The following is a 22046-nucleotide window of genomic DNA, read 5'->3' as shown; positions in this document are numbered from 1 at the left end:
ACCTTTAGAGAAGTCAATCATTGTTATAATTACTATAATCAGGTGACTATGATCAATGTCTTTTAAGGGGTTTGGGTTAAACATAGGTGGATGCATTTGTACTACAATTAGGATAGTTTAAATTTCATTGTATGAAAAATTCACCTTTAAAAAAGTCTAAGAATTTTAGTGAATAATATGCATTTGAAGTGTTTTGGTAAGTTAATATGTCTGCAACTTTAAAATGCATCAAAAGCATTCTATCTTACAATAAGATGGAATTATGGATTGAAGACTGATAGATATGTGATAAAGCAAAAATAGTAAAATGATAATTGGAGGCTCTAGGTGGTGGATATGTGTGTGTTACTTATATAATACCTTCAACATTTAAAACGATGAGGAAAACAATCATAAATTATAAAACTGGAAGGGCAAAATCCACTTAGTGACACAGAATTCTTAATTTTTATTTTGCTTATGACATATTACATTATCATAACAGTACCTATAAGTCTAAGGTTCAACTTTTGCAAATTAGAGCATCTTTTAAAGTAATGATGGTAATATTAAAGAAAGCTAACAGCCACAAATGTTGCCTGCATTCTATATATTAATATATACCACAAATTTCCTAATTTCAATGAGGAGTTTCTAGATGTCCACTAAAACAAACAGATCACATGTCAACAGCTTAATGTGGTAAACCTAGAGAATAGGCAAATTAAGTATACATGAGTAAACACAAAAAAACAAGAGTCAAACACCTAAAGTAAATCCAGTATAAACATTTCTCTCCAAGAAACACACATTTTTTCATGATTATTATAGTATCTGGATTTACTATACACCTGTACATTAAAATTGGTCTATATCACACCTGTTTCTAAAATAAAATGAAAAGAAATTCAGTTCTAAATTAAACTGAAAATGGAGAACCAGCAAATACCCAGCTGTATACAACTTTAATAAATGTGCGTAACTCTATGTTCTGTCCACCTGGAAACATGAACAAAATAAAATTAAGGTTAACAAATGTTTTATCAATATTTACAATACCATCTATTTTAGCTGGATCCATTTTAAGTAATCATTGTAAGTACTATATCTTCTTGCAACAGCAAATCCTATATAATAAAAACCTAATAATTATGCCAAGTGTCCGACCGTTCGTTCAACCAGTTCCTATGATGCGCGACAGACGCTCTAACCAGTAGGTTAGCTTGCTGCTGGGATCTGGCTGACTGGGACTGGACGAGATGAACCAGACATGCCCTGGAGCCCTCCCGTAGTCCCTCCCTAGCCCCGATCGTGCACCAGTGGGGTCCTTCAGCCTGGTCTGCGCTCTCTCGCAATCCGGGACCCCTTGGGGGATGTTGGAGAGCTGGTTTCGGCCCGATCACCACAGGCCAGGCCGAGGGACCCACCGGTGCACGAATCTGTGCACCGGGCCTCTAGTTGTTTAATAACAACAGCGCAGAATCAATAAACAACTAAGTGGACACGCTATAACAGGGAGAATGCAATAGGGTTCTAGAAACTTTAAAAGTTTTAACAAATCAATATATAGATTCCATATCCATTAAGATAGTCAGTGTTCTTAAAGCACATAGAGAAAGAAATGTTTGTCACGTAAATATTATAGCTAGAAAAATCCAAATAATAAATTAATACATCTAAATGAAACAAAGTCCTCAGGGCCATTCCCTTAATACTTGGTAGATCACTTTTGTGATTCATTAAAAACGGGGAACTAATAATTATACTAAAATTGTCACACTAGCCCTAGCTGGTTTGGCTCAGTGGATAGAGCAACAGCCTGCGGACTTAAGGGTTCCAGGTTTGATTCTGGCCAAGGGCACATGCCCAGGTTGCAGGCTTGATCCCCAGTAGGGGCCGTGCAGGAGGCAGCTAATCAATTATTCTCTTTCATCATTGATGTTTCTATCTTTCTCCTCCTCTCCCTTCCTCTCTGAAATCAATAAAGAAATATATTTAAACCAAGAGTAGTTCAAAACTTTGGAAAATATTTAAAAAATTGTCATAATAGACCTACACAAGCTAGGTTTTTGTTTAAGGTGAAGAAGATTCTTTTTCATAGTTTTTCAATTTTAATCTTGTCACACAATGCTGATTAATATTATTGAACAATTACTGGACCCCTAATTTAAGACACATACTATGTCATAAACGCACATCTAGATTATCTCCACATTTTTATATTATAGCCCTGGCCAGTGTTGCTCAGTAGTTAGAGTGTTGATCCACACACCGAAGCATCATGGGTTCAATTTCCGGTCAAAGGCAGTACTGGGGTTGCAGGTTCAATCCCCAAGGCCTGATCGGGGGGCAACCAATCGATGTGTCTCTCTCACTTCAATGTTTTTCCCCACCCACTTCCACTCTCTCTAAAATTCAACAGAAAAACTATCTTCAGATAGGGATTAAAATAATAATAATAAAATAAAAATTAAAAGGTTATTATAAAAACTTGAATCACTTTCATATGGTTAACTGTTAAATATGAAAGTTCTGTTTTAAGGAAAACAGAAAATTATAAAAAATTCTATACTAAAATAAAAGACACTTCAAAATTAAGTAAAGTTTATACCTCTACTTCACTGACTTGGCAACCATAATATTAAAGACATTTAAAAGAGAGTTTTTGTTTTTATCACCATTATTTTCTATCTCACTATTTTGAGTCAGTTACAAAAGTAAATTGAAGCTAAAGGTGTTAATAAATCCTGAAGGTTTTTTAGTGTTTTGGTTTTGTTGTCGTTGTTTTTTGTGTTTTTTTTTAGCTAATCCTGAAATCAGGAAAGCAGAAGAAGGAAAACACTCTAAAATGGGTAAAGTACCAGGAAAAGATCATAAAACTTGCAAGAGAACAGGACATCAAGTTCCTATATGAACATCCAAATAAAGTATCTAGCTATTTTCAGGAAGGCAATGTCTTGCCTTCAGTAGTATGGTTAATTACAGAAAGGGAAATAATTAAACATTTTTAAAGTATATACCGTATAAAAAAACACAAGCTTTTACCAAATAAATCTCAATAAATCTTAAGAAGTGCTCAATATATACCTTCTTCTGGAGTTTCTCCACAAATCCAATGGGATTTTTTAGTGCTTCTTTCTGGTGTCTGCTTAAACTTTCAAGATCCTGGACTGCTTGAGAACGTTGAGCCTCGAGTACAGCAATCGTCTGCAATAGTCTCTGATAACTATAGAGACAAAGAAAAATACCTCACTAAAACTTTCTAGTAACAACAATAAACAAAAACTGAGTTCAAGCCATAATCTACTATTAAGTCACACAGTCTTTTTAAAGTTACCTGAAAGAGTTTAGTAAAACATATTACTGGGAATAAATGAGGTCTTCCTGAGTTACAAAGTACCTAGTCAGAAAATATCAGTTAGAGAAAGCAAAGCCTTATTTCTCCATTAAAAAATGTATTTGATTGATTTTGAGAGAGAGCGCAAGGGAGAGAGGAGAGGAGGAGAGAGAGACATCCATTTGTTCTTCCACATATCCATGCATTCACTGGTTGATTCTTGTATGTGCCCTGACCGGGGATTGAACCTGTAACTTTGGCCTTTGGTGTATGGGAACAATGCTCTAACGGAGCTACCTGGCCAGGGCCTCCCCCATGTTTTAATTCTTGAAGCTGAACAAGTATAGAAAATAAGAAAGTATCTTGACTTTCCAACAATTAAAGTCATCAAGAAACTGCTAAACTAAAAAAAATTAAAACCATAAGACTTCAGCACTAGGAGGGATCACCAAAGTTAGCTCTCTGTTGTACTCCATTGGAATAAGCAATCTGAGGCACATTTTCTGGCCCAGAATTACAGAAAACTGTCACATAATTCAACATGATCTTGTGTGTCATGCTTTTCATTTGCTCTACTACACTGTTCTACAGGATGTTTACTTTCATCTCTATTTTTAAGTATTGAATATTTTTAAAGAAAGTAGGCCATTAAGATTTTTTTTTTTTTTTACTTCCCTGCCTACAAAAGTCCATTTAGCACAGCTAACAAATTTACCCACACAAATCTACTTACTACCTGTCATTATCCTGAAATCTCACTATGGTACACGTTTACTAATTAATTTCCTCCCTCCCCGTCTCTCTCCCTCTAGTTCAAATTGTCTTGCTTTTCTGATTAAGGTCTAATTTCACATATAGATACACATATGTAAACATGTTGACCCAAAACCCTGAATACTCAAATACATTTTGCAAAAAGAATCAAGAACAAGTCACTCTAAGTTCACTTCAAAATAAGTGGTTAAGCCCTAGATGGTTTGGCTCAGTGGATAGAGCATCCGCCTTCACACTGAAGGTTCCGGGTTCAATTTGGGTCAAGGGCACATGCCCAAGTTGCAGGCTCGATCCCCAGTAGGGGGCATGCAGGAGGCAGCCTATCAATTATTCTCTCTCATCATTGATGTTTCTATCTCTTTCTCCCTCTCCCTTCCTCTCCGAAATCAATAAAAATATATTTAAAAAATAATAAGTGGTTAAGTCCTTAAAGTGTTAATGATGCACGATTTTTTATGGCCTCAACTAAATTTCATTCTGTTTACCACTAGACTGTGAACTTCACAATGGCAAACACACCTTAAAAGTCCACTAATTATTAATCCAGTGTGCAGCACACTCCCCAGCATATAGATTTGCAATAAATATTTTTTAAATATATATATATATATATATATATATATATATATATATATATACACATACATACTAGAGGCCTGGTGCACAAAAATCGTGCGGGGGAGGGGGGGAAGGGATACCTTCAGCCCGGCCTGCAACCTCTCCAATCAGGGACCCCTGCAGGATCGGGCCTAAACCGGCAGTCGGACATCCCTCCCGCAATCCAGAACCGCTGGCTCCAAACCACTCACCTGCCTACCGGCCTGATCGCCCCTAACCACCTCTGCCTGCCGGCCTGATTGCCCCCTAACTGCTCCCCTGCAGGCCTGATTGCCTATAACTGCCCTCCCCTGCCGGCCTGATCACCCCTAACTGCTCTCCTCTGATAGTCTGATCGCCCCTAACTGCCTCTGTGTCGGCCCCCACCACTGTGGCTTTGTCCAGAACGATGTCCAGTCTAATTAGCATATTACCCTTTTATTAGTATAGAAGATATACTAGAGGCCCAGTGCACAAAATTCGTGCACGGGGGGGGGGGGGGGGGGGCTCCCTCAGCCCGGATTGCAAGAGGGTGCAGGCGAGGCTGAGGGACCCCACAGGTGCAGGATCAGGGCCAGGGAGAGAGCAGGAGGTTGGCCAGCTAGGGAGGGACCGCAGGAGGGCTCCAGGGCATGTCCGGCCCATCTTGCTCAGTCCTGATCGGCCAGACCCCAGCAGCAAGCTAATCTACCGGTCGGAGTGTCTGCCCCATGATGGTCAGTGCTCGTCATAGTGAGCAGTTAAGCGGCCTTAGCATATCATTAGCATATTACGCTTTGATTGGTTGAATGGCCAACCGAACACTTAGCATATTAGGCTTTTATTATATAGGTTATTTTAATGGATTTCAGAGAGGAAGGGAGAGGGAGAAAGAGATAGAAACCTCAATGATGAGAGGGAATCATTGATCGGCTGCCTCCTACATGCCCCCTTCTGGGGATTGAACCCCCAACCTGGGCATATGTCCTGACTGGGAATGGAACCATGACCTCCTGGTTCATGGGTCCATACTCAGCCACTGAGCCGCACCAGGCGATATTTTTTGAATGGACAAATGAATGAACAGATATTCAATGCAGGCAAAAATATACTGAATCTTTTAAGTTCAGAAGTCAGAAAATTAGCAGAAATGTCAAGGGTAAAAAAAAAAAATGCAATTCACAAACACAGCACAATTGCAACGTAATATCAGAACGCTTTCTCAGCTCCCTGCCTAAAACACATCTTATTCTTGTTCTCAAGTGCCCTGTTAACTAATCCTTGGTGAAGTGTTTAATAATTAAGGTTAAAAATGGCTAGCACTGAAGGGTAAGACTCCTCTCAAGCTAGAGATACTTCATTTAAAAGTTGGAACTGAGTTGGAAAGTAAGGGCAGTACTAAGTCACTACAGAGATTGTCTAAATTCACTTTTCACTAAGTCTCTGTTTGCTTTGAGGTGTGTGGAGCATGCAAACCTGCCTGTGCTGGCTGTTTTGTTTCTACCAAGCAGGCTCACTCAGGCTCAATATTAGGGTGACAACAGTGAGCTGAGTACTAGAACCTATCCTCTCTATCATATTCTTAACTGCCATATTTCACCTGTAGAATTCCCACCCTGCTAGTTGAATAACTATAGACTTGTCATAGCATCTCTATAATATGATGGACTCCTGTTTTAAACAGGAGTTACACATTTCTGTATCATCAATATAAAAATGATTGTGACCTGGGGGGGGGGGGGCGGTAGGGGCTAGACAGAGGGGACAAAGGGGGTGGGGATGGGAGAGATCTGCAATACTCTCTACAATAAAAAATATATATGCCCTAACTGGTTTGGGTCCGTGGATAGAGCGTCAGCCTGTGGACTGAAAGGTCCCAGGTTCAATTCCAGTCAAGGGCATGTACCTTGATTGCGGGCACATCCCCAATAGGGGGTGTGCAGGAGGCAGCTGATCGATGTTTCTCTCTCATTGATGTTTCTAACTCTCTATCCCTCTCCCTTCCTCTCTGTAAAAAATCAATAAAATATATTTTTTTTTTTTTAAAAAAAATATATATATATGAAAGAAAAATGACTATAAGTGTATAAAATTTCAGCAACAGCTGAAAGCACAGTAAACATCAGGAAGGAATAAGAATAGAGTTACGGAAAAAATAAGTGGAGGCTTGAAAAAAGTGCTAGTCAGTTACTGACATTGGGAAGAAAGGCCTCTATCTGAAGCAAATAAATTTTAACAATTTTAATTGTATGTAAATTATCCCACAATAATTTTGACTTTAAAGAAATAATTCCAACAAAGATGACATAGAAAGTGTAACTTTTCAACTCTTATTTTGCTTCTCTTTAACCAAGATAAAATGATTATCAGGTTGAAAGGCCTACGATAGACACTGGTAAAGACTTCATGTTCAGAATAAGTGAGAAGACTAATAAAACAGTGAATTCAAGTCTTCTGGCCCAGCGAATTTAATTACTACCTAGAGTACTCAGAGATTTTACCAGTAAGATTACCATATACATCCCTATACAGAAATGAAAGGAATCATTAAAAACTGGGGTGACATCTAAAAAAAGTGATACATACAAATGTATTTTCAATCCCACCTACTCACCCACTTTACCTCCTAAGCAAACTACTGGAAGCTGATCCAGGCATCAATGAAGACAAGATTAATTTATTCAATAATTATTTACCAAGAGAATAAGACAATATCCTAAAAGCTGTAGTTATTATCAAGGTAAAGGAGGCATAGAGCTTAAGTATAACAGGGGAGCTACACTGAGAGGGAGAAAAGGAATTAGATAAAAGTGAATGGGACAGCATTGGCCATGCTGTTGGACTTGGAGGGTGGGTATGGAGAGTCCATCGTAGTAGTCTGTCTACGTATAATTTAAATTCTCTACAATTAATTAAAAAGAAAACTCCAACAGTAGTCCATATTAGTGGGTGATGTGACCATTCTACTCTTCCTGAACTGGTCAGATCACACCTGCTACTACTATACACAGCTCTGCTTTAAGACAAACAGGTTCAAGAACAGATAAGACAGATGAGAAACAATGTAATAAGAACAAACAATAGTGTCCAACACATTTACCAGATGTGTACCGTACAGGGTGGGGCAAAGGTAGGTTTATAGTTGCTCATATGGAAAATTATAATTAATAAATAGAATAAATTCTGTTTTGCATACTTACAACTATATACCTACTTTTGCCCCACCCTGTATTCCAGACATTGTTGTACTTTAAGTGTAATAACTCAATCCTCACAGATTTATAAGGTACCATTTCCTTCATTTTACAGATAAGGAAACCAAAGCACAGATTAAGTAACCTGTCAAAAATCAGACCAACCATTTATTGTACAGATGTGATGTGAGGAATGGTTAAAGACTCTGAGAATACTTAGCCAAAAAATGAAAATCTCCAACAGAAAATTATTTCAATCTTTACTTAACACCCAGCGATATGGGTATAAAGGGTCAAACTAGAATCAAATTGTGATAACTGCACAATAATGAAAAAACAGCTTGTCTCAGTCAAAACCAATTAAAAGTTGGCAGGATAGCACCCAATCATCCATACATGTTCATACAGCTATTTAAAGGAACCTCAACCTCAAGCACTAAAAATCCCAAAATTCTTTAATTCCAGTATAATATGCTACATTCACTTTTGATACTCATAGAACCAAGTAAGAGAATTAAATAATTATTTTAAATGTATACATTTTTATATGAATGCACGTATAGTTATAGTAAGCTTACCTGAGGCAAAGAATTGTTCATTTTATTTTATTTCAATTCTTAAACATAAAATAAGGCAAATTTAGCGCTTATATTATGGAATTATATTTGGCTAAAATATATTCAAATCTATGTCTGTTTTCACTACCTTTCATTATCCAAGTCCTCCTGAATTCTTTATTCACTTCTGTGAATATAAAAATATTTCTATGCGAGACTATAGAAGTAAAAGCCCTGATGTCTGGAAGAGAATTTTATTGTCCAATTTCTAGGCAGTATTACTACACACACTGTGAGGGAGTGAGGGAAAGATTTTTCTTTCAACCCAACCAGAATCTTTTTCATGAGATCAGTTTAAACAACTCTTTAGTTCACACAGCATTGGTATTTTTTTAAATGTATTTTTATTGATTTCAGAGAGGAAGAGAGGAGAGATAAAAACATCAATGATGAGAAAGAATCATTGATCAGCTGCCTCCTGCATGATCCACTCTGGGGATTGAGCCCACAACCCGGGCATGTGCCCTGACTGGGAATTGAACTGGTGACCTCCTGATTCAGAGGTCAATATGCTCAACCACTGAGCAACACCAGCTGGGCACAGCACTGGTTCTTAAAAAAAAATAATGAAGAAAACATTTTTAAAAATTCAGGCTGAGGGCCTTTCTGCCAAAAACTTGGCCTGATTCTTCAAACAGTCATTAAATAGTGTCATTAAAGACAAAATAAAAAACAAAGCTCTTCTAGATAAGAGATCTACAGCTTATGACTTGCCTGTTTTTATAAATAAAATTTTACTGGAATATAGCCACACTCACTTGTTTAATTACTGTCTATGGCTGCCTTTTAGCTAAAATGAGTGAGCAAAGTAGTTGCAAAGTGAAGTTGATCCCCAAAGCCTAAAGTATTACGTTCTGGCCCTTTAAGAAAAAATCTGCTAGGCCCTACTCTAGATTAAAGGATACTGAGACATGATAACCAAATGTAATGCATAATCTTGGATTACAGACCACTGGGGCAGAAACAAACATTTTTGGGGATAAATGAAAAAATTCAGATTATGGATTATATCATTTTATTATATCAATGCCAAACTGCTGGGGTAAAATAAGGTATTTAAGGTTATGCAAGAGAATGTCCTTGTTTTTAGGAGATATAGATACTGAAGTATAAGGGTGATAAGTCTACAACATACTTTTAAATTACTCAACAAAAAAGTTTCAAAGTATATGAAGTGAGGAAGAGGATGAGGGAAAAGAAAAAGAGAACAAATGTTACAAAATGTTAAGCTGTTAACTGATGAATATAGCTGAAGGGCATATAAATACTTAGCATGGTATTCTTTTAGCTTTCCTAAAAACTGAGTAATGAAGAAGCTATTTACTATACTTTGCTACGGCAAATGAGCAGCTTGATTATCCTATAGATACTAGTCTTGATTAAACACAGTGAAAAAACTAGAGGACATAAGGTGACATGAGCATAAATGTATTAGCTTAACTCCACTGTAAGAAAAGGGAAGTGAATATAGAAAAACTTACAATCATGTAAATTAACCCATATGTTTTCACCTATGTGCATTTGTGCACGAACGCATACATGTATGCATTGGTGAGCAGAAGGAAGAGAAAGAAAAATAAGACATACATTAGATTACATTTTCAGTAGGACAAAACTATGTAGTGAGATGGCTCTCAAGAATAACAATCAGGCCACGGATTTGTTTGTTATAACAAATTTCATCCTAGCAATTTACCAGTATAAAATAATTTATGGACAAAATGCCTCAATCTAACTACGTCACAATTTTAATCAAGTGTGATATTTCTCTTTTTTGCAAAATACTGAGTTCATTATATATATACATGATTGAACAATTTTGATGTGAGTAGCATACACGTTTAATAATGTATCTATTTGGTGAAATAGGAACTGTATAATTGATACTTTCTCTTTCTTCATGAAGGAATTCAAACACTGAAACTATGCGATCTATGAATTCAATAATTCACAAATGATCACTTGCTCTCTATGAAAATAAAGAACTCATTAGAGGGTGATCAAAAAGCAGTTTATGATATTCTGTGTTAAGAGAAAAACTAGTATCTCAGCTTCTGATAATATGTCTTTCCAGGTATAAAGCTCAATGCTATTAAAAATAACTAAAAATGCTGAATTGAAAACAAGAAAAAAAACATGTATTTGTTCGTTTTAAAAGAATGGAAGAACCAGTAATAAACTCAGATTTTTTTGACATAAATTTGGATAGTCAAATGGAGCACAAAACTTTGGGCTTGAGGACACGTACTGAACCATGCAAGCTTGAGCTCAACTGCCTGCATTTCACGTGGCCAGGGTACAGAAAACAAAGCTACCAAGGTAGGTAGTCTAATAGGAGACCCTCTTCCATCAAGCTGCAACCCTACCTACCTCTCACTTCCATCCCATAGGAGAGCTGCTTTGGAACTGAGGAGAAAAGCAGATAAAAATTTCAACCATAAAAAGGCAGTCCTTGTATGTATCTGCTGCCCAAATCTTATTATCTGGGTGGCCTAAAAAGACTAAAGCCATGACTATTATAGTTTAAAGCGGTGCTTCTGGACTGGTTCAAACACTTCCATCCCCTGCCAAGACACTCACAGAAGCAAATGCAATTTTCTCTGGTCTTCCATTGTAGGCCTCAAAACAACCAATAAATAATTTTCCAAAGAAAATGAACAGCTCACATTTTTAAACTACCAAAAGCACACAAGAAAACAAGACACAAATAATAAAGAATAAAAATAAAAGACAAGCTTAAAAATAGCTATAGGGAATAAGAAGCAACAAAAATTGAGTATGTAGGAAACTACAAAGAGTGAATATGTAGCTTTGAAAAGGAAGCAAATTCAAATTTTAAAAATATAATAATTAAAATGAAAAGCTCAATAGAAACAAACTTCCAGTTCCTAAAAATGGAGACAAGGTAAATTCTGAACAAAACCTTCATTGAAGACAAGCTGAAAAAAGAAAAGAAAAAAAAATACACACACACACACACACTCACACACACACACACACACACACACACACACACACGCTCTTAAATGGATCAAGGAGCTAAGAGAATCATGAGGTATTACCAGGTCAAGAACCATGAGAAGATGTAAACCAGAAAGTTAAAACACTTTGGAGGCACTTTTGCCCTGGAGCAATTTACTGATCCAGAAGAGGTGGCTGAGAGGCTAGGCCGTGCTTTAAATGGTAGAAGATCAAAGCTGGAGTCCAGGGCAAACCAAAGGTAGAGGCTCTGGGAAATCCGCCTAAGCTTTGGCCTGGGATCCTGAAGAGCTACACCCAGGGAGTAAACAGGAAGTAAATAGCCACCTTAGAGAAGACTAGGGTACCTCAGTTTGTAATTAACTAGAAAGGCTGAAGATATCCATATGTAGACATCCCATACGTAGGTATGTAACCTCAAGAAACTGTTGAATATACACAACATACATTTTAATAGCCTTATTCATAACCTAAGCCCAGAAACAACTAAATGTCGACCTAAGCAGAATGGATAAACTGTGGTATTTGTGCAATGAAAATAAACAAACTACATCTATTTATATCAACACAGATGAATATGAAAAACATAATGTATCACAACAGAGTAAAAGCAGTATTGTGTAAAAACTGAACTAAAAACTTTATTTGAACACACACATAGGTGGTTTAACCTTATATTTATTTTATTTTTTTAATCCTCACCCAAGGATATTTTTTTCATTGATTTCTAGGACAGCGGAAGGGAGGGTGGAAAGGGAGAGAGACATCGATGTGAGACACATCGATTGGCTGCCTCCAGCACATGCCTCCACCATGCCGGGGAACCTGCAACCGTGTTACATGCCTTTGACCCACTGGAACCGAATCCACAATCCTTTGGTTCTGGGGCGGATGCTCTAACCATTGAGCAAGCCAGCCAGGGAGGATTACGTTATAGAATAGCTAAGAGTAATTTTGAAACAGTAAGATAGTGGTTATCTTTGAGAAGAGGAAGAGGGAGTAACTGAGGAACTATTTACCAGGTACTTCTAGAGTGGTGTCAATATTTTATTTCATAACCTGGACTGTGGTTTAACAATTATAAGCTATTTGATTTCATAATTACTCTATATCTGTATGTAAATATTTCATTACTGTCACATTGATGAGATATCACACAATTTTTTTAAGGGAAAATTTTTGAGGAAGTAAATACTACAGAGAGATCACTTCTACTCCTCTAGAACTTTATTTTAGTTTCACATAAAAGACCTGGCTCAAGCCCCAGTTCTACCAGTAACTATGGGACCTTATTCAAGTCATTAAACCTTGGGTCTTAGCTTCCTCAGCTTTAAATTGACAATGGATGAGATAAATGACTGCCAAATGCTTTTTACCAGGTGAAACATTTTAAAACTGTAAGACACTTGTTTGACCTTGGTTACTCATTATTATACAGTCTTCCTGAGAAGAATAAAATGGATTCATTTTATATTGTATACATAAATAAAGCATTAAATCACTATTTTTTTTACACAGACATATCTAAGACCTGAGTTTATCAGCTCTGCCCATAGTGAGAAGCATGCCAAGTAAATACTCTCAAGAGAGGAAGGTACTTAAAAAGATAGAAGAGATTAAGTCTCTCCTACTCTTGATACATTAGTGGCATTTCACTCTGTGGTTGCTACCAAAAAGAAATCACCTGGAATATAACAGCTGTGGTTTGTAAGGGGCCTGGCTCTTCCCTAGTTTATTGAGTAGTATACTTCCTGAAAGCAGGAATTTTTAGGTACACCTATCCCTCTAGTTTTTAAAATGCACATCATTTATTGTTATTGCAATCCTTGAGAGGAAAGCCATTTTTCTACTTCTTTAATACTGTCCCATAGCATATTAAGGTTCAAGACATAAAGTTAAAAACTACAAAATGAAATGAGCTGAATAGTTATTTGGCTGGATGACTTTTCAGTGGTTAAACAACTGTATACTGGTTTGTTTTGTTTTCTTTATTGATTAAGGACAACTGTATACTGTTCTAATGGTATGTGTTCTTGTGAGTTCTTAAGTATGCTAAAGGTGCATATAGCCTCGATCTTTTTTAAGACTTAGATGGACATATGAGAGTTGGAAAAGCATACTTACCAAATTCATCTATGACATTAAACTGAGAATAGCAAATACTGTAGATGAAAAATACTGTTGATGAAAAAAATCAATTAAAAATAACAAGGAAGCAAGAACACTAGACAAGATGAAATTTAACCACGGAAACAAAAAATCTGGATCTGAACTACAAAACAACCAGGAAAGTACACGATGGTGTGAATTTGCCTTAACAGGCACAAAAAACTTGTGAGGCACCCGCTGATCCTAAGTTCAGTTATGAGGTTAAAGTATAACCTTGCTGCTCAAATATATATATTAATTTGAACTTGTATGAACACATTCAGACACTTACCAAGCATGCTCACTGTCATTGCACTTCCTCAGCCATTCTGAAGGATACAAGTATAACAAATATGCAGCCCTACCCTCAAGATCATTATAATTTAAGTAAGAGGGGTGCATATGTATACTGGCAGTTGCATATTTAAATACTGACAAGAAAGCATATAAAATTCCTAGTCAATTCCTAAAATTTTCAAGAATGATAATAAATAAGATACTGTAAGAGAAAAAGACATATGGAAAATTTAACTAATCAGGATGAGTACACAGCATGTTATGCACAAAGTGATCATTCCAGGGAGACCCCAGCAATATTTCAAATAAGAAGTAAAAATTATGTTAAATCCAGAAAAATATTTGGTACTTCAACAAGAAAGGCGAAAGGTTAGCTATACCACATACAACAAAGAGTGCAAGGTAAAGCACAGAGGCAGCTTAAGAGTAATGCAAGTTGAAAAAGTTGTGAGAGTATGGAGAAAATACAACACGAAGTTTTTAAATTATACTAAAAAGGGCTGTAAATCTGATAAGACCAAGAAATATAGGTTCTAGTTCCATTCTGAGAAGCTGTAGTTAAGATCGAATTTAGCCTATCAGGCCTTCAGTTTCCTCTTCTACAAAATGAAAGCCTCTAAAATCACCTTTGGTTTAGATTCACTATGTAAAATTAACTTTTTAATAAAAATGTGTAACACTGGCACCTACTCTTAAATCAGTAAATTTGTGAAACCATTCTCTTTTGTAGAATACATATTGTTACTGAAACAGTTTAAAGAAGTGTAATTAATGTAAAATCACTTTCTACTTCCAGAATCCCCAGAAGTACAGCTTATACATTTATGTTTTTTTTTTCATCTACAGATTATTCTGAAACATAAGGTACTTCCTGCATAAGGAAGTACCATTCTAATGCAATAAGGAGCTGCTGCAAGTTTTGAGCAATCTATTATAATAAAAGCATAACATGCAAATCGACCATTGGGATGCCCTTCCGGACGAAGCCGGGGCTGCAGCCGCCATAGCTGCGAGGGATCGAGGCAGCCGGCAGGCACCAGGGCTGCTAAGACCTACTCTTTTTTTTTTTTTTTAAATATATTTTATTGATTTTTTACAGAGAGGAAGGGAAAGGGATAGAGAGTTAGAAACATTGATGAGAGAGAATCATCGATCAGCTGCCTCCTGCACACTCCCCACTGGGGATGTGCCCGCAACCAAGGTACATGCCCTTGACCGGAATCAAACCTGGGACCCTTCAGTCTGCAGGCCGACACTCTATCCACTGAGCAAACACGGTTAGGGCAGCAAAGGCCTACTCTTGCACGAATTTCATGCATTGGACCTCTAGTGATGACATAAGAGAACATTAGCATTTGGAAGGCTAATATGGCTGCAATGGGTAAGATAAACTTAAGAGATGAAAATGGCAATGGAAAGGACATAGAAAGCTATGTAGCTGATGTTTAAGATTACATTCTGACGCCATCTTTAACACTGAAGTGTACCTAGAAGTGAGCCAGCTAGAGTTCTAAAAAGCAGGAAACTTAAAGGAATGTAGCTAGCAGAAGAGAGCATAATAAAACTGTCTTCAAGATATGAGAGCCTACTATATAGAAAAGGGAACAAACATTCCAAGCTGTCCCAAAGTCAAATTCACATCACTGAGAAGTTCTAGGAAGGAATCTTAGATTCAATGCAAGGAAAGATTTCATAATGTAGTGAGTTCTCTGTCACTAGGTAAGTGCAAATACATATTGAATGACCACCATCAAAGGATGGTACAGAGGTGTTATATTATGTGGAAGTTTGGACTAGACTTCCATCAAGATCATTCCAAGACAGTTTCTAAGGATACTAGAAAAGAGCATTCAAAAAATAAATTTATCCAGTCTAAAAAGGCTACATGAGTTATGATTTCAATTATATAATATTTTGCAAATGTAAAACTACAGAGACAATAAAAAGATCAATAGTTCCCAGAACTTGGAGAAAGGGAGGACAGTAGAATATATGATGCAAAGGGGATATTCTTTATACTAGTGAAATTATTCTGTATGATACTATAATGTTGGGTGCATAACATTTTGCATTTGTCAAACCCTTTAAAACTTTAAAGCAAAAAGAATGAACTTTAATGTATGCAAGTTTTTAAAAATAGTTTAGAAGGTTAGGGGATCCTAGGAAGGAATGTGACACAAGGATTTAACGGTATTATACATGTATGAAACAACCTCACTGAGAGGGGTAGATGGAAAAGGTTCTGACCTAGGTAGCTTTGGAAATGAGTGCCATCTCTAAGAATAAAGGCAACAGGAACTGCACATAAAGCACTATTTCTAGTTAACATAGTAAGAGTCACAAGGGTAAGAGTTAAACAACTCTAATACAGCTATACATATGTCATGGAATTAAACAAATAAAAGAGTGGTGGATATCCAGGTTTGCCAGTGCTGGAGTGGGAATTTAAAGATAAGCCAAGGCCCTAGCTGGTTTGGCTCAGAGGATAGAGCATCGGCCTGCAGACTGAAAGGGAAAGGTCCAAGGTTCGATTCTGGTCAAGGGCACATGCCCGGGTTGTGGGCTCCTTCCCCAGTAGGGGGCATGCAGGAAGCAGCAGATCAATTATTCTCTCTCATCACTGATGTTTCTCTCTCTCCCTCTCCCTTCCTTTCTGAAATCAATAAAAAATATATATATTAAATAAATAAAAATAAGCAAAGAAGCCTAGTGGAAGGGGAGATGGCCAGCAAGGTGTTTGAGATGCCAGGGCAGCCACTGGGCTCTTAACAATACTTATATACATACTAGAGGCCCGGTGCATGAAATTCGTGCACGGAGGGGGGTTGTCCCTCAGCCCAGCCTGTACCCTCTCCAATATGGGACCCCTCAAGGGATGTCCAACTGCCCGTTTAGGCCCGATCCCACACCAGGATGGGGCCTAAACGGGCAGTCGGACATCCCTCTCACAATCCAGGACTGCTGGCTCCCAACTGTTTGCCTGCCTGCCTTCCTGATTGCCCCTAACCGCTTCTGCCTGCCAGCCTGATCACCCCTAACCACTCTGCTGCCAGCCTGTTTGCCCCCAACTTCCCTCCTCTGCCGGCCTGGTCACCCCTAACTGCCCTCTCCTGCAGGGTTGATCACCTCCAACTGCCCTCCCTTGCAGGCCTGGTCCTTCTCAACTGCCCTCCCTTGTAGGCTGGGTGCCTCCCAACTGCCCTCTCCTGCTGGCCATCTTGTGGTGGCCATCTTGTGTCCACATGGGGGCAGGATCTTTGACCACATGGGGGCAGCTATATTGTGTGTTGCAGTGATGATCAATCTGCATATTACTCTTTTATTAGATAGGATAGAGGCCTGGTACAGGGGTGGGGGCCAGCTGGTTTGCCCTGAAGGGCGTCCCAGATCAGGTGGGGGTTCCTTGGGGCATGGGGCGGCCTGAGCGAGGAGCCTGTGGTGGTTTGCAGGCCGGCCACGCCCCCTGGCAACCCAAGTGGAGGCCCTGGTATCTGGAATTTATTTTCCTTCTACAATTGAAACTTTGTAGCCTGGAGCGGAGCCAAGCCTGGGGCTCCCTCCAGGCCAGCAGCCATTTCTGTTGGGGTTATAATTGAAACTTTGTTGCCTTAAGCGGGTGGGCCCGGCCAGGGTGTGTGGAAAGCTTTGCTTCCCCTGTTGCCGGCGGCAACCCTGGCCTGCTCTCTCAAGCTCCATTCTGCCACCATTTATTTGAATTTGTTTACCTTCTATAATTGAAACTTTGTAGCTTGAGTGGAGGCTTAGGCCTGGCAAGGGCAGGCGGAAAGCTTGGCTTCCTCTGTTACCTAGGAAACTTTGCTCTCTGTGGCTGTAGCCATCTTGGTTTGGGTTAATTTGCATGCTTGCTCTGATTGGATGGTGGGCGTGGCTTGTGGGCATGGCTTGTGGGTGTGTCAGAGGTATGGTCAATTTGCATATTTGTCTATTATTAGGTAGGATATGCTTAACAAACGAACACAGATAATAGTGTGGTGAAGATCTGGGATGGGGCAGAGGCTGGGAGAAGGGGGGAGGAAATAAGGAATATCTGTAATACTGTCAACCATAAATTAAAATTTAAAAATAAAGATAAGCAAAGAAAGGAGGCTAGAATGATCCAGGTAATAATATAATGGATTAGCAGTAGAGTTGAAATATGAATTTATATTTAATTTAGTAAAGATACAGATGACTACATATAGAAATATTTACATGTGTATATCCACAAGTTAGTATACATATGTGTGTTTTCTTGCTCTCTTGCTAATTAAAAGCAAGACCACCCCCCCACCCCCCAGGGCAATGAGCAAAGTATCCAAATACTGGTTTCTAACACTGCTCTTGAATAAAGGGAACAAGAATTTCCTGGAGAGACAGCTGATCCTAGAATAGGGGCATAAAATATACAAGATGAGCCTAAAAGTGAGTATCTGCTCAAAAAACACAGACAACAAAAATACATCACTTTGATGGGACACAGGACCCAACAGAAAGGTTCCCAAAGGCCAAAGCTAGAACAATTTGATAAACAAAATAAAGTACTAAATTATAACCCAAGGTATATAAAGAAACATTTGAGTCCATACTACCATAGATAATTGAATTAGAAGAACAAAAAGAAATCTCCCACACAAAACTCTAAATAACTCTGCCCTCAAGGAGGGAGCACATAACTCCCTGTTCCTACGTGTGGGCTGTGTGGTATTACGTCAGCCAGGTGATCAAAGTCAACATCAGCAAAAAAAAAATCATATTAATAGCATTTACCCTGGCTATGACATGATAAAAGACACTGTACCTGTGTGGTCTTCCTCTCAATAGCTCACAACTCCAGACTAATTGTGAGGAAAACAACAAATTCCAATAGGGGAAAATCTATATACATAGTACCTGAACAGTATGCCTCAAAACTGCACAATTCATCAAGGAAAGTCTGAGAAACTGCCAAAGCCAAGAGAAGCCTCGAGAGACATAAAAACTAAATGTAATGTGGTATCTTAGATGGGACTCCAGAACAGAAAAGCATATTAAGCTAAAACTAAGGAACTCTGAATACAGTGTGGACTTAATTATATTACATAGTAGAGGCCCGATGCACAAAAATTCGTGCAAGAGTAGGCCTTCCTTCCCCCCGGCTGCCGGCACTGGCTTCCCTCCGGCACCCAGGACCCGGGCTGGCTTCCCTCAGGCCGTCCGCAGGCACATGGGACACGGGCTGGAAGCTAGCCCGGGCTTCATCAGGAAGGGCATCTGGTCTAATCAGCATATTACCCTTTTATTATTATAGACTAGAGGCCCAGTGCACAAATTCGTGCACAGATGGAGTCCGGCCAGCCCAGCCCCAATCAGAGGATTGGGGCCGGCCTGTGGGGAGGAGGAGACAGTGGGAGGTTGGCCATCCAGCCCGCCCCAACCGGGGCCCAATAAGGGCCGGGCTGGCTGGGGTGAGGGGCCATGGGCAATTGGCCAATGGGCCCCAGCCCCAATTGGTGGCGGGGCCAGGCCGGGGGAAGAGGCCATGAGTCATTGGCCAGCCGGCCCTGCCCCTGATCAGAGTGGGGGGGCCGATAGGGGCGGAGCTGGCTGGGGGGAGTGGCTGCTGGCCGATCGGGGTGGTGGGGGCCCAGCAGGGACGGGGCCAGTTGGGGGAGGGGCTGCAGGAGAATGGCCGGCCCCACCCCCCCCAATCGGGCCAGTCCCCTGGCCACAGTGGGCATCATAGTGACCGGACCGGTTGTTCCGGCATTCTGGTCGGTGACTTTTTATATATATATATATATATATAGACTAGATGCCCAGTGCATGAAATCTGTGCACTTGGTGGGGAGGGGGTCCCTCAGCCCAGCCAGCACCCTCTTGCCATCCGGGAGCCTTCAGGGGATGTCCGACTGACAGCACCGTGGGGAGCGGGACTAAGCCATCAGTCAGACATCCTTAGCGCTGCCGCGGAGGCGGAAGAGGCTCCTGCCACCACCGCTGTGCTGGCCAGCCATGAGCCTGGCTTCTGGCTGAGCGGTGCTCGCCCTGTGTGAGTGCACTGACGACCAGGGGGCAGCTACTGCATTGAGCATCTGCCCCCTTGTGGTCAGTGCACATCATAGCAACTCATCGTTCCGCCATTCGGTCGATTTGCATATTAGCCTTTTATTATATAGGATATTAATTAGGACATATATAATATACCAGTTTATTAATTATAATAAATGTATTAACATAAGACAGTAATAGAAAAAACTGGGTAGAGGATATTTGGAAATTCTCTGGACTTCATTTTTCTGTAAACCTAAAAGTATACTAAAAAATTAAGTCCATTTAAAAAAACCAAGAGTTTTATAGTTTCTTCACTGGGATAATGAAATTTTACTAACAAACCTTCAAAATTGATATGTGAAAACAATACAAATGATTTAAAACTCTTATAATGAATCAAGGGTAGAAAATCCTGACCTGAGAGTCAGGACACATGTAACAAGTGGCAAACCTTCCACAAGCTTTGAAATCTTGAACATACTCATCTTTTCTGGTCTGGGTTTTTACACCTATCAATTGAGAGGGATAAAAACAGCCTCTGAAACCATTATCATCATACCAGTTGTAAAGTGTTAGAATACATTACTTTAGTAGATCATAATAATAAACAAAAAATTTTGCTGTACTGCCAATTTCTAAGAGAAAGATAAAAGTCAGGTTAAATTACATGGACAATTAGCAAAATAGCTCTGCCACTACTACTCCTAGGAGTTGACTCCCACCATTGAACCCTAAATTGATCCTAGTCACCCATTAATTGACTTTTTAACTACCATATCTTTATCCTAAATTAGAAGCGAGTACCACATTATGACAGGAAAGAGTGAGGAAATGCCTAGGATGTGCCTGCCTTAAAGTTCCAAATCACACAATATTTACATTTATCCATTTTCAAATCAAAACATAATACCAGATTTAAACCATGGCCAAAGTTATAAACCACTTCTAATATTAGTAAATCAAATGTGAAAAGAACAGTAATTCTTCAGAGCAGCATTGATGTACAGGGTGACAGGAATGAAGACTACACAGCATGGCGGCAAAGGTAGAGGCATCCAGAGCCAGCACAGCCTCCATAGGTGTGTCTCCAGTTGCTCCCTCTTCATTTTCTCTCAGCATTCACAACTGATAATCAGCAGACCAAATAACTCAAAGAAGCCTTCTTTCTAGTTAACCAAAACACTGGCTATCCCACCACCACAGTAAATGAACTTGAAATAGTCAGGGGTCATTCAAAATTAAATAGATGCAGAATTACACAATATAATCAGTGAGGATGGTCTATAAACAATATGATTTATAGACCATCCTTACAGAAATTACTATGGTGATTAGAAAAATGATACAGAGGAGAGAAAAATCCACAAAATATTCTGAATCTTTAAAAAGTTTGGCAATGATTAAATCAATGTGGAGATACTATATCATGTATAGCAAACTTGGTACCTAGTTTCAAGAAATTCACAGCTTAAGAAAGAAGATGGCTAGAGTTGGTCTGAAATTTTTCAGGGCCAAATTTATGAGTCACATTTAGTTCAGGTTAGTGAAAGATGAAAGAACATCAGTTTCTTTATTTATAACTAGAGGCCCAGTGCACAAATTCATGAATGGGTGGGGTCCCTTGGCCTGGCGGGTGATCGGGGCCAATCAGGGCCGTCTTGCCCAGTCCAAGGGGAGGGACCATAGATCGGCCCACCGCAGAAGGTTTGCTGTTGGAGCGCACTGACCACCAGGGGGCAGCTCCTGGATTGAGCGTCTGCCCCCTGGTGGTCAGTGCGCGTCATAGCGACTGGTCGTTCGGTCAACCGGTCTTAACGGTCGCTTAGGCTTTTATATATGTAAACTTCATTTTTGACACAAAGAATATATATTTCTCCAAGTCATATTTCTACACCAAACTTGATTAAGAATCTTTTTTTCTTTTGGCCAGATTGTAGAGAAACATTGATGTGAGAGAGAGAGGGTTGCCTCCCATACATCCCCCAACTGGGATCGAACCTGAAACCTGGGTATGTGCCAGGGCTTGATTAAGAATCTTAGTTAAAAGTAAATATCCTTCAAAAAGAATTGCCACTGAGGATATTCTGCAAACTGTTAAAAACAAAAAAAAATGTG

The 22046-nt window shown here is 39.2% G+C and overlaps 1 protein-coding gene across 8 annotated transcripts in view; it reads right to left on the bottom strand.

Annotated features, from left to right (window-relative positions):
* Window positions 1–22046, bottom strand: part of ZZZ3 (zinc finger ZZ-type containing 3) — a 102867-nt gene that overhangs the window by 21670 nt on the left and 59151 nt on the right. For all 8 annotated transcript variants that reach the window (XM_079776456.1, XM_079776455.1, XM_079776459.1 and 5 more), the window contains one exon: window positions 3067–3205. In XM_079776456.1, coding sequence (XP_079632582.1) covers window positions 3067–3205 — 139 coding nt within the window. The remainder of the gene's footprint in view (window positions 1–3066; window positions 3206–22046) is intronic.

Source organism: Cnephaeus nilssonii (genome assembly GCF_951640355.1).
Source record: "Cnephaeus nilssonii genome assembly, chromosome: 7".
NCBI classification, from domain to species: Eukaryota; Metazoa; Chordata; class Mammalia; order Chiroptera; family Vespertilionidae; genus Cnephaeus; species Cnephaeus nilssonii.
This window is presented reverse-complemented; position numbering and strand designations above follow the sequence as displayed.